General features: G+C 39.9%; 1 protein-coding gene across 17 annotated transcripts in view; it reads left to right on the top strand.

The window, feature by feature from the left end:
* Positions 1 to 12,537, top strand: part of PIEZO2 (piezo type mechanosensitive ion channel component 2) — a 315,029-nt gene that overhangs the window by 162,714 nt on the left and 139,778 nt on the right. For all 17 annotated transcript variants that reach the window (XM_055705165.1, XM_055705169.1, XM_055705178.1 and 14 more), the window contains exon 5: positions 9,658 to 9,820. In XM_055705165.1, the coding sequence (XP_055561140.1) occupies positions 9,658 to 9,820 (163 nt within the window). The remainder of the gene's footprint in view (positions 1 to 9,657; positions 9,821 to 12,537) is intronic.

Raw genomic sequence — 12,537 nt, 5'->3', positions numbered from 1 at the left:
TTCATCTAGTATTTCCCACTGCATTTAGCATTCCTGCAGCCTCACCTTGAGTATTGTGTGCGGTACCGGGCCCCACAGTTTAACAAGGATGTGAAGGTTGTTAAATGCGTCCAGAGGAGGACAACAAAGCTGGTGAAAGGGCTGGAAGAGATGTCCTTGAGGAGCATCTCTTTTTAGATTTGTCTGGAGAAGAGGAGGCTGAGGGGGTGACCTCATGGCTCTCTAGAGCTTCCTGAGGGGGGCATGTGGAGAGGGAGGTGCTGAGCTCTTCTCCCTGGGATCCAGTGACTGGAAGCCTGTGAATGTTTCAAAGCTCCTCTCCCTCTTCCTCTCCTCTCTTCTCCTCATTTGGAGACATAGCTTTTAAAGAGAGGGAGTTGTGGAAGGGGGTTGTTCAATCTCACAGATGTTAGCAGAGCACAGTACACCTCTATCCATCCTGACGGTTCTCTGCCAGCCCCCTCCACAAGAGTGTCATTTATCACATGACAATTCCCAAATCCCGTGGTGGCAGCTTTTAGACTTTTTTTATGTGACACTAGTGGTTAAAAAAACAAAAATACTTAATAATGCTTGCAGGTGGCCTTAGATAAAATCAGGAAAACCAATAAGAAGTTGTGAGGCACAGGGATGTAAATCAAATAGATTAATTTACTTTCTGCTAGCAACTGCAGCACATGTGCAGTCAGCAATCCAATGAGATTAAATGGGAATTAAGCTTAAAGTTGAACAGGAGTATTTTTAATAACTTAATGAGAAAATAATCCATTTCTACCCCATTGACACCAAAAGCTGAAAACTAAATGTTTATTACTCTGTCATTTCTAACGGCATGCTATGGTAGTCTAGATACTTTGCAAAAAGAAAAGCAACCTCATGTCACTTAGGTACCTACAGACTTAACAGACGCTATAACAAGTAAAGGAATATCATGAAATTGAAGGAAGGAAGTGATGGCAGGGCAATCTATAACTCAGGCTTCATAGTTACTAAGTGTTAGATTTTACATGTCAAATATATTCTCCTTGCTAAGTGCAAATTAAAAGAAATGTTTTCTGTGCTTGGACAATTGTGTAATTTCCATGTAGAATTCTTGCATGTCTGAAGCATGTAATTGTGTCATGTTGATCTGATGGTCTGGGCTGCCTCAGCAATGGCATAAAGTCCTCTTAGAAGTTGTCTTCATTCAGGAGGAATCTTATTTATCCAACTATTTGCATTAGGTTTTTAGGTTGCTCGTTTCCTGCCACCCCTTGTGCTTATTTTCTTTTTCACTAAATTAATTTCAGCCAACTTTTCTGATGCCATTCAACCTAGGGATTCAAAGGAAATGAACATCTGATAGAAGATATTTTATGGCCTGCGTTGTTTGAGCACTAGAGTTGTGAGACTGTTGTCAAGTGTTTTTCTTGGCACAGCCCAGCCTCCTGCAGTACAGTGGTAGCTGAGAGCAATACAGTGGTAAACCCACCAGCAGCAGAATGTGAGCCAGTCTTTGTTTTAATCTGGAGAGCAATCAGCATTGCAATTAGTATCCAAAAACTCTCTAGGACACATGCTTAACAGTTTGGCTTTGTGTTTTATTTTGTTTTTGTTGGGTTTTGTTCATGAATAAATCATGTGAGATCTCCAAATAGCAATTGGCACATGAAACACAAGGAAGCCTGTGGCCGGTGGAGTGCTAACGTGCCCTGCGCAGGGTCTGACCATCCTGCTGCACTGTGCTGACAAAAGGCACACAGCTTGGAGGCAAAAGCGGGAGCACTTGACTTCAGCTTCTTTTTTCCCCTGCTTGGATCTGAGCAATCCTGTCCTTTCCGGTGCTCAGCCAAGGAGTGTCTCCCACACTGGCAAAATGCTACCACAGCTGAGAGAGGCCACACAATACAGCCACTGGGCAGATAGCCTCAAGAGCGCAGGGAACTAGTCCTCCCCACTCCCACATGTACGTAAGGTGTTTGCCACCCAGGAATTGTATCATATGCCCTATTTACAGGAAAATAAGAAGCGACATCTCAGGGCATTGAGACATTCACTTTGCCACTGATTTCTGCTGCTCTTCTTTTTTGACTTGATGCTGTAAAATTGATCAGAGTGCACCAAGGGTAACTCAGGATGTTTCTTTTGACCAGTTTTAATTGAAATCAGCTGGAGGGTTTGGGGAGATGTTGCATCTATGCCCCTGATGGCTGGAGCCTGCTTCCTGCAAGCCTCTGTGCTTTTGCCTCTAAGCCACTGGGATTTTCCAACAGGTGATGGCAGGGAAGATTAAACATTGCCTTCTGTCCTGTCCTGCTTGACACTGCAAAGAGAAAGATGGGCAGGTCCAGAGAAGACAGGATAGACTGTTTCATGTGGAAGAATTGAGGGCTTTGGTGAATGGTGCCATCCCTGCAAATGTGGCACGTGAATAGTTATGAATTGGGGGGGGGGGGGGGGGGGGGCGTGTCCCCCTCATGCACTTGCTGAAGTGCAGTGGGCACTCCAGCTCAAACGGTGGCATTTCCTAGTGGCTGCTGCCTTTCCTCTGTATCAAGGGTAAACTGGCTTTGTAAAATGACAGTAATTTACAATGTCACTTGCTGCAATTGGGGAAAATATTATTCCCTCCTCATCTGCAGCTGACTAGAAAATCTAGATGTATCTTTTACTTTCTGTGATTATATTATATGCTGGCTATAGAATACAAGAAAAAGTAGTTTGAAATGATGACCTGTTCATGCTCCAACCAGTGAAAGCTGCAGAGAGAGGGAGCGAATATGTTTTGAAATAATCACTGCATGTCAGCATGCTTCAGTCTTTTCAGCACTTTCTTTTAGTCAGGAATATTGTGGAACATATGGATATCTGTATGCCTTTATGTAAACACTTTGCTATCCGTCACCAAGTATTTATGAGTATTATGGAAAGATTTAACTGTGAATGTTTTGCAGTGATCAATGAATATGAATTAGTGCTTTAGCCAAATACCTATGCAATATGTGCGTAAGTGAGAAGCAAGCAAGAAGTGTGCATACTCACAATGGAAAGTCTCTTTGAAGATTTCAGACCAGAATGCACCTACAGCTGAGGTATCCTCAGGTCTCTTCTGCTCACTTTGGCTCTGCCTCCATCTGGGATCACATTCCCATTTTGATCCTAAGTAATTTGTGCTGCGGATGGGCTTGTCACTTCCACTGCGCTATGGGGCTGGCACGCGCAGCACCATGGGTGTGGAGGGGAATGCGCTCACTTCCCCTTGGCTCTGCAACATCAGTCCTGCTCCACATTTGGAGTTGTGGGACACGGGCAAATCGAGCTGGATGTTGTACTGTCACGAGTCTGGCAGTAGCACAGCTGAGCGCCTTGCGTGATAGCTGCTAAATCCCAGATAAATTTTATGTCTTCTGCATGCTGCCCTGGGCAAGCTGGAATTTGCCCATTATTAGAAGATCAATAAAAAAAAAAAACCAAACAGTGGGTGCTTTAAAAAAGAAAAATTGGCATGAACCAATGTTTTACATATTGCACATATTCATAATTTCTTAATGTTTAATGTTTCATGCAAGCAATGAGGCACCAAAACCTTGGCAATGTGCATTTAGTTTCAAATAGCTGCTCACTCTGCAGAGCTGTGTTTGGAAAGCAAATGTTTGGTTAATACGTGGTTAAGCACTTTTGCAACACAGAAAGTGTTCTTCATTGCAAGTATCTTTCTTGAGAAAGCGAAGTGTGCTTTTGGTTTTTGAATCCATGCAGACATAGTTTGTAAGCAGTGATTAAGATTTTACAAATACTTCAGGAACCCTTTGAACTTGTATGTTGGGTATGTCAGTGCATGCTAAATATGTTTATAAGTAGTTTTCTATGCATTTTTGCTTCCCTCTTCCTCCCACTCTTTTACTTTGCGAGACCAAAATTCTCTCAAAGTGCAGCTTCAGGTATTTTAGGTAAAATGTGTGGCATGTTCTGCATAAACTGACAGGACAGTCACATTAAGGCACTGCAGGACTGAGTGATCATGCACAGTGCTGTGGATATCAATATTACTAAATCTATATTTTATTTTTGTAACGTAATTTGTGGGAGAGCATGAGGTAAGGAAAGGACTAAAATCAGACCTACTAGTGCTCAGCAACTCTCTTACTTTACCCATGGTGCAGGTTTGCCCTGAGGGTTGCCACGTGAACCAGCATCATATCTAACTTGACTGTTGAACCAGCAGGGACAAGTCATGACAGCATGAATACAGGCTGTGAGCACCCTGTGTTCACTGAAGTGCTGGATGTGGCTCAGAGCAGGTCCACAGGCCCCAGACCCAGATAAGTTAAGTGTGAATTACCCAGCAGAGTAATTACAGAGGCACACTTTCATCCTTAGTTCAAACTGAGAGAGGACAAGGGGCCTCTTTAACTTGTTTCCAGCTGCAACCATGGCCAAGACCCACTTCCAACAGCAGGGATCAGCAAGCACATCTCTGGTTTCTAGCCTTTGGTACCCTCAAAGTTTCCGCTATTTTTGGATCACAGAGAGGATACTAGTGATAAACAAATGAATCATTCACAGCACCCCATAGCACCTGTGGAATACTGCCAGTCTACACTTCCCGGGGGCCCTGCATATGATTTTTGGGTCTGATTTACCTCCAATCCAAGTGGTTACAGATGCCGATGAGCCCATGGGAACTGTGCTGTAAACATCTACAGTGATGCATAAATTACTCTGAAAGATTAGATCCACTTGGAAATATCAGATGTCTCACAGTGACCAAAGATGATGAATGGAAATTATTAGCATGTATGCATCTCTTCCTTAGTTTATCACCTGTAAACTGTTGATAGAGTGTTACCTAATTGCAGTTTTATTAAATCAGTTGATCAGAATGGAAACGGGTGCTATAGAAAAGCCCTGAGGGGAAAAAAGAAAAGATAGTATATTATGCAGTGAATAAGGCTTTTGAGAATTTTTTACAGCTATGATAAACAATGAAGTTTAAACTACTTCATTTACCCAGTATTCAATATAAAATCAAGGTTTTTATAGGGCTTTAATCTGGAGGCATTGTTTGATTTATCATTTAACACAAACTTCATATTGTGATATATTGCTGATTCTGACTTAATTTGAGTTCTGCTTAAGGAAGACTGGTTTCTTTTTTCTGAGTTTGTTTTTTTCTTTGTTTATAACAAAATATTAAGAATTTAAGAGTTTGAAGACTTGTTTTTCATTCTATATGTGGAGTATTCTATATATTATTCATTTGCTTTACATAGGTATAGCAAATGTTTTTAGGTGTTACTACATATTTTACTTTTTTCCTATTGAAGCTGTTGCAATTTGAATTCTAATAGCTCTAATGCTTTTCTGGTTTTATTCTGTAAACCTGAAATAAAGAGGAAGGTTATGTGTCTGCCATTCTAAAGAAATAAAATCAGACCAGGTAAGGCAGTGTTAACAGTTCACTGTTCACCAAAGCTTTGTGTGTTCAGCAGAAGATGCATAATTCCTATTTGTGAAAAATGGTTATTCTAGAAAGGAAAAAAATGGAATTTTTGTTTTCAGAAAACTCAAATGCTTATTTCTAGGGCACCAAGCAAGAATGTAATGTTTAAATTATGCTGGCTTTACTTCTCCAAGGCATTTGTTTTTTTGTTTGACTGCTAGTGAGTATACATGAAGACACCAGTTTTAACATGTATGTTGACAGCTAACTTATTCTAAATGCAGATAAACTGATAAGTTTTCTCCTGGTCTCTTTAAGCACCAATGAATTTCAGAAATGGACCAGGGTCACACAGTCCTAGAACAATTCTGTATAAACACAGAAAATGAAGATGATCTCTTTCTGAAGTAGTTTAAATTCAAACTGTACAGATAAAAACAACATGAGAACACAGATTATCTGATGAAGAAACTGCCGTATTAGGAGTCTTTTGATATGATAAACCAATTTCACATATTGATGCAAACCTCATAAAATCTCTTTTATCCCACAGTTCTTTTTTTTTTTTGTTACAGAGCAACTCTTGCAACCTTAACTGTAGTAGTCCCTTGCCTTAAAAAAAATGTGTGCAATGTAATTTACCAGGAGAAGGTAGAAAAACATTTCAAACACCTAATATTTTTTTTAGTTGTTTGGGTTTTTTTTTTGTTTTGTTTTGTTTTGGGGTTTTTTTTGGCGGGAGGAGGGGGGTGGTGTCCTGTTCTCTTCTGCATCCTATAAGAAAGAACGAAACATGGGGAAAATAATTCTAAAGCTGCCGTTTACTGCAATTACATTTCAGAACATGTTTCTGGCTGACTTAGAAGCTTCAGCAGAGGTATCTATTACAATTAAAATCTCCCTGTAGGTAAGTTATTTCATTTAGGTGAATAAGTGATGCTGTACTAGTTATAGATCAAGGGCTATGACCAATTCATTATACACTGTGATTCTTGCAGAGATTAAAAAAAGCTGTTTCTCTAGGAGATCTCCTGAATAGGTTTCCTGTGCTTCTGTTTTAACTTTGCCGTTGGAGAGCCTTTTCTGGAGCAAAGAGAACAATGCATAGACTGTTATCAAATGCAAAATATGACCATGTGTGAATGTGCAAATAAAGTGAGAAATGTTTGTGGAATGATCGCAGTATTTACCACTCTTTTTTTGTACTGCCAGAGATAACAAATGGGAATAAATGATTTTTCTTTTAGCTGTTGCTGTGAAAAACCAGGGAGCAAATTGCTTAGGGTTGAATGAAGCAGTTTATTATTCTGCTTTACAGAAGAATATACATTTCTCTATTTTCAAGTGATCTTTTGTCTCCTTTTTAATTATCACACTGAGGTAAATTCGTTTTCCTTTTCATGGGGAGATGGGGACAGCATACATTTGTGACTAGTTTTGTGAATAAACTATTCATGTGCAGATTTTTTCCCTGCTCTGTGGTTAAGTATCACTGTTCAGGTTTTCTATTGCTAGCCTGAACTGTACATTACATCTTTCACAACAACATGCTAAATGATTTATTTTGAAAGATCAGAAGCACTGGGTTTGGAAAGAAATCTGAGCCATGACAGAGGCAGTGCTCCCACAGGGGTCTCCCCTTGTTCTGTGGGGCGGGATAAGCAAAGGAAGACCCAGCATGGCTCCACGGGAGTACAGTGTGAGGAAGGAGAACCTGGTGCAACTAAGAAGTACTGGTATTTGAAGGCTACCACCTCTTAATTTGTTTGTGTGTGAGTAGTTTAATTTGATGGATTTGTGCTTTAAGTTCAGAAGTGATGCAAAATTAATTTTAGATGGAACACCATGCCTGTGTACAGAAAAAGCTCACTTACAGAAGTATTACATAGCAGTAATCTGATGCATTTTTCAATAGAGGAATAGAAAATGTTTACTGTTCTTATACTAACTATTTATTAGATTCAGAGGGGGTTTTTAATTCTTTCTAAAAAAAGCCTGAGTGGTACTTTCAGAATCAAGAATTCAGATTTTGTTGCCACTTATTTAGTAAAACTGCTTTAATAGGCAGGTTTCCACATAACAGTCGGGGTGTTACTGCGAATCCTGGGTACACTGTTGCTGGGAATTTTGTTCATTAAACATGTACTTTGTACTGCGCTGTGCTGAACAAGAAAGTGCGGACTCAGTGCCTTGACTAGCTCATCTTCAGTGACTGTAAGAGCGATGGTATTGTAAAATGAACCGACGCGTCAAGCCTGTACTTTCTATAATGTTAAACAGATCAACTATGCTGTCATATGCCAGTTGACTCTACAGCATGCTTTGCTTGAAGCAGCAGCACAAGAAACATGCAAGCAATCCAGCAAGAACTTTGCCAGCTGACTCTTTTACGAGCCTTTCAATGACTTAATATTTTTCTCTGCTTCAGTACAACTTGAAGCCATTAGCAAAACATTTTCAAGCTACTTTGCTGCCATATAGTGTATGACCGTTCTGAAGGTTAATCTGTGACAGCAAAGAGCATCAGAGGAGGAAGTTTTCTGCTTGTGTAATTGCAGTTTCTTTCTTATCCTTTCACAAGAAGCTGCAATTTCAAATCTTAAGTTGTTTTCCTTAGGCAGTGCCTTGCCAGTTTCTTCTGTGTCTGTGTCTCAGCATGGGAAGAAGAAGAACTAGAGCTTGAATTTTCCCTCTCCTGTTTTGAACTGATTCAGTAGTACTTCTGGGTCCATTTCATAATTATGCTACAGGACAGTGTCCCACAGACCTACAGATCGCTCACTGCTTCCTGTGATACACTTATTTGTACTTCTTGAAACAAACATTTAAGTTAGCTTTCTGGTCACTTACCTTATGCCCACTCTGGGCATATGTTATTTTGCAAGATACACAGCAGCGCAAAAGCTGGGTCAACAGCAGTGATGGAAATGTAGGATTTGATCTTGGATGCATGAGCAGGCCAGCAAGATTCCTGACAGTGCTTTGTACCATAATCACATTAGAGATTTTCTAGATACTCCAGATCTGTGGTTAATCATAGCAGTTGCAGGTAACTCCTTCAAAATAGGGTATTTTAGGCTTCAAAGCTGCTAGTGTCGTGATAAAGAAAGGCCAGAGGTGATACCTTCTTTTGCATCTATAAAACAACCTGTTAAGGTTTTCTACCAGTTCAGACTATGAGCACACTCACCTATGCCCAAGGACCTATACAGGTGCCTCACCTGTCCTCAGAACTGATTATGGACATAAAGCTCTATAAAAAATAAATTAAAATGAAAATTAGAGCTCCATATTTAAAATGTGTTAACTTCATGATTGGCAGGTATATGCTGTGCACTTTTAAATAATTAGGACTATTTCCTCTCATTAATAGTTGAAAGTTCAGTAAGTCCATGCAGCAGCATAATAAACTCTTCATTGTGCCACTAAATCTGAATCCAAGCTCTCAATTTTAACAGTGAACCAGATTCAGACACCACATCCAAACCCATAAAGTCATATTACCTGGCCTAAACAATTAAATCTGCACAATGAAGCAGTGCGATTTTTTTTCCCTATGTACAATTCGTCCAGCTTCACAAGTCTTTCAGAGGAGAAGAAAGGTTTTCTTGGCGAGAACCTAACACTTGAATTAGTATTTAAATATTTGTACTTAAATACCCAAAAAGGCATTTAAGAGGTCTGGTTGAATAAAAATTATAACAGTTAACATAATAAAACATATTACAGATTTTCTGGTTATTCCTCTGTGTGCCAGGAATGAGTAGGGCACACTTAGGGGTGACATGAATGCTGTCTTTGCTTGACCTCTTTGGTGGAGCTGGATGCTGTTGTCTTTGCAAAGGATGCCAGTAAAGGGATTGTGATTTATACAAATGGATCTTCTAGCAGTTCAGCTGAAATCTTTCTTGTTGAATTTGAAGGTCATTCCTGTGTTTCTCTCCACAAAATGGATTCAGAATTGGGTTAATCAAAATGCTAAGTATCACTAAAATACGAGTATGTGAGCTCTCAGTGAATAATCGCTTATTCTGTGCTTCTGGAGAGCAAAGCTCTCTGTCTGTCTAGAGTTCCTTGATCATCTTCATATTTACCATACTGCAAAGCTTTCTTATTACTGGGTTTCTGGGTTTTTTGCTTTGCCTTGAGCTAACTTTCTTTTCCAGTTGAAAATGTCATTAGAAGTAACAAATGTTTCTTTGTTTTTTGTGTTTTTTTTTTTTCATCCCATACAGTGTGAAAGGAGCAGATGCTGGCAACGTGATCAGACTATTTGTACCAGATATTGGGATGTTCATTGCTAGTCTGACAATATGGCTCATCTGCCGCAACATGTTTCAGAAGCCAGTAACCGAGGATGCAGCACAGTGCAACATGCAATTTGAGAATGAGGAAATGGTATCAAATACGTATTTCTATCTGTATAGCTTTTAGCTAATAGTGAGCTTTGGCATTCCTGTCTGAGATGTGTTCTGAAATGGTTTCATGAGGACTGGGTATGTGAACTTACTTTCAGGAAACTAAACCATAGTTTTTAAAGTGGAAAAGCTACAGTTGTTATTATCTTGAGAAAACAAAGCAGAATATGAAAAGTGGTAGATATACTACTGAGTTTTCCAAATTGTTTTGAGTTAAGAAATTATCATGACAGTCAATCAGAAGTTGTTTCTTCACCAGAGCTTCTGGTTAAGTCTGACAAGGTGGTTTTGCTATGTACATTGCTCAGTTTCTTAGCATCCATATTTCCAAACTTGCTATCCAAGAATAACAGCAGCATCTGAGTGATTATCAGAAATGACTCTTAGGAGAAGGGAAGAGACACTGTGCATGATGTTCATGGAAGGAGTTATCTAAAACTGTGGTCATACTCAGTGAGCTTGAGAGTAATTTTCAGGAATGGCTTAGCTGGAAGGGTTGGTGTGTTTGCTGTGTATTTTACTAGTGGAAAGAAGAATGGCAGAGATACTGAATGCAGAAAAATCCACAGAAAGAGGGAAAGCATTTTATAATTTAAAAAGCCACAGTGGGAATTTAGCCCAGGGTGCAGAGAAGTTTCTACTACTAATCTTAACATGTTTTTTATCAGACTGTCTAGTGTGCCTTGGGTCTCACTTTCTGTCTTCTTTTATGTATGGGTGGAATGTTTTTTTCTTTACTCTTGAAACTCCATTTTTAGGGGAGACAGTGGCAATTTGCTCATTTCAAATAGAAATTGCACTTTGAAGTGGGCAAAGTATTTAGGGGGATTAGCTGCCCGTTTTGGTGCTGCTATTGATAGAAAAAAAAAAAGCCTCTCTGCACGTTGCCGTGTTGTCTGGGTTGTGGTATTGCCAGAAGCTGGTCGAGTTTCTAGCACATGAGAGATCACTATCAGGGCTGTGCTTTATACTCAGTTGCAGTTGTAATTCTTATGGGCTGTCCTGGCAGCTGAAGATTGCTGAAGGTTGCAGCTTTTAACTACACATTGGATGATATGTAGGCCTGGGTCTGATGAGCATACGCAAGGTTTTGCTGTGTCTTCTGGAAGCCAGTTTTATCAGCCTTAAATCTGCTTTATTGTTGGAGCTGTGCAAAATGGATTTAGCAGCAGGCTAGAATCTGGGGCTATACACATAAGGGGAGATGTTTGAAGTATTAAGTAGTGTGGCTAATTAGCATGTGTTGTGTTCAGCATGTCTCTTTTAAAAGAGTTGCATTTTACCAAAGTGGGCTCTAACTGACTTCTTTGAAGCCCTTGATCCTCCTGGAAAAAAAGCATGCACGTGCACAAAACGAGAGTAATCTGACAGCAGAAGCTCAGAAGAAAAAAAAAAGGGCATGCTTAGGTTCTTCTGAAACCAGACAACTCTGTTCAGATACGCACTTTTTGTTTTGTTCAGAGGAGAGCCTGAGCCTCTGAAGCCTGAGTCTGGGTCGAAGGGAGCTCAGTCTTGCAGAGTGGATGGGTGCTGGCTTGCAGGCAGGGTTCCATAGTCACGTGCCTGGAATGCAAGGAAAAAACCTGAGCTAACAGACACTGATTACATAGCACAGTGTAGCTTTAAACTAGATTTGTCCTAGACTGGCTACCTCAAGGCAATCCACTCGGGCAACTAAATGGGCCAGGATATTCCACAAAGGAAGAGTATGGGGGAGAAGGAGAAAATTTTGACTGCAAAGAAATATTGATACTGGGCAAATAGAAATCTGTGTAAATATATTTTACTTCTTCACATCAAAACACCGTGAATATTGTTTATGTTCTGTAATCTGTATGTATTACAGAATATTTAGTGGACACAGCAGCAGTGTTTAGGTTGAGTGACACCCAAAACTCTATCACAGACATTTTTTTAAAAGAGGAGTAATAGTTATTGTTGTATGAGGTGATCCCCAATGCTTTAAGGAATTCTGATCTTCAGAGCTGAAATGATGAATCTGCATCAGAATAACCTGCTTGTTTTTTAAAGATGGAGTGAAATGGAAAGTGGAAAATTAAATACCTCTTAAACACGTTTTTCCAAACCTCAGTTTTCTCTTTCTAGGTGTCTGCACATAACATCCTGGAATCATTTCTGCTAGTTAGGAGGAGGCTGCAGAAGCAGAATCTACTAGGAATATGTATTTGGCAGGACTGACTGTAAGGAACCTAATGCATATGCAGAGCATGCAGCTGAATGTCTGAATTTGGGAGAATACTGGCATGATCTAAAATGAGTCCAAACTGTGTGGATTTCACATGATAATTTTCAATTCTTCCTTGTTAGAGTATAGTGGAAAAGGGAAAACTAAGTGATCAGTTCTTTGAATTTTGCATTAGCTGACTGATGCCTGTGGCTGCATGTTGGTGCAGCTCTCTACAGATGCTTTAACTCCATTGAATTAAAAAACATGAAATGAGTTGCAGCAGTAACTGCCCTACAAACAAATACTTCAGGAGAAGTGTTGAGCTTGGTACTGTGCCTCCAAGGGAAACAGTCCTGGGTTTGTTAGACCAGATTCATAGCCAGTTCCAGAGCTGAAGAGCTTTTGCTGAGTCCCTGCCACCAGTCATCAGAGATTTGTGGTACAAGATTTTTTTAAGGATGCATCAGTTAATTTAAACAGACTCAACAGAGCCATAAGAGAGGTGACTT

The sequence above is a fragment of the Falco cherrug genome, chromosome 3 (genome assembly GCF_023634085.1).
Source record: "Falco cherrug isolate bFalChe1 chromosome 3, bFalChe1.pri, whole genome shotgun sequence".
NCBI lineage: Eukaryota > Metazoa > Chordata > Aves > Falconiformes > Falconidae > Falco > Falco cherrug.
Note: the sequence above shows the minus strand (reverse complement) of the source record. Positions and strands in the feature narration are given on the sequence as shown.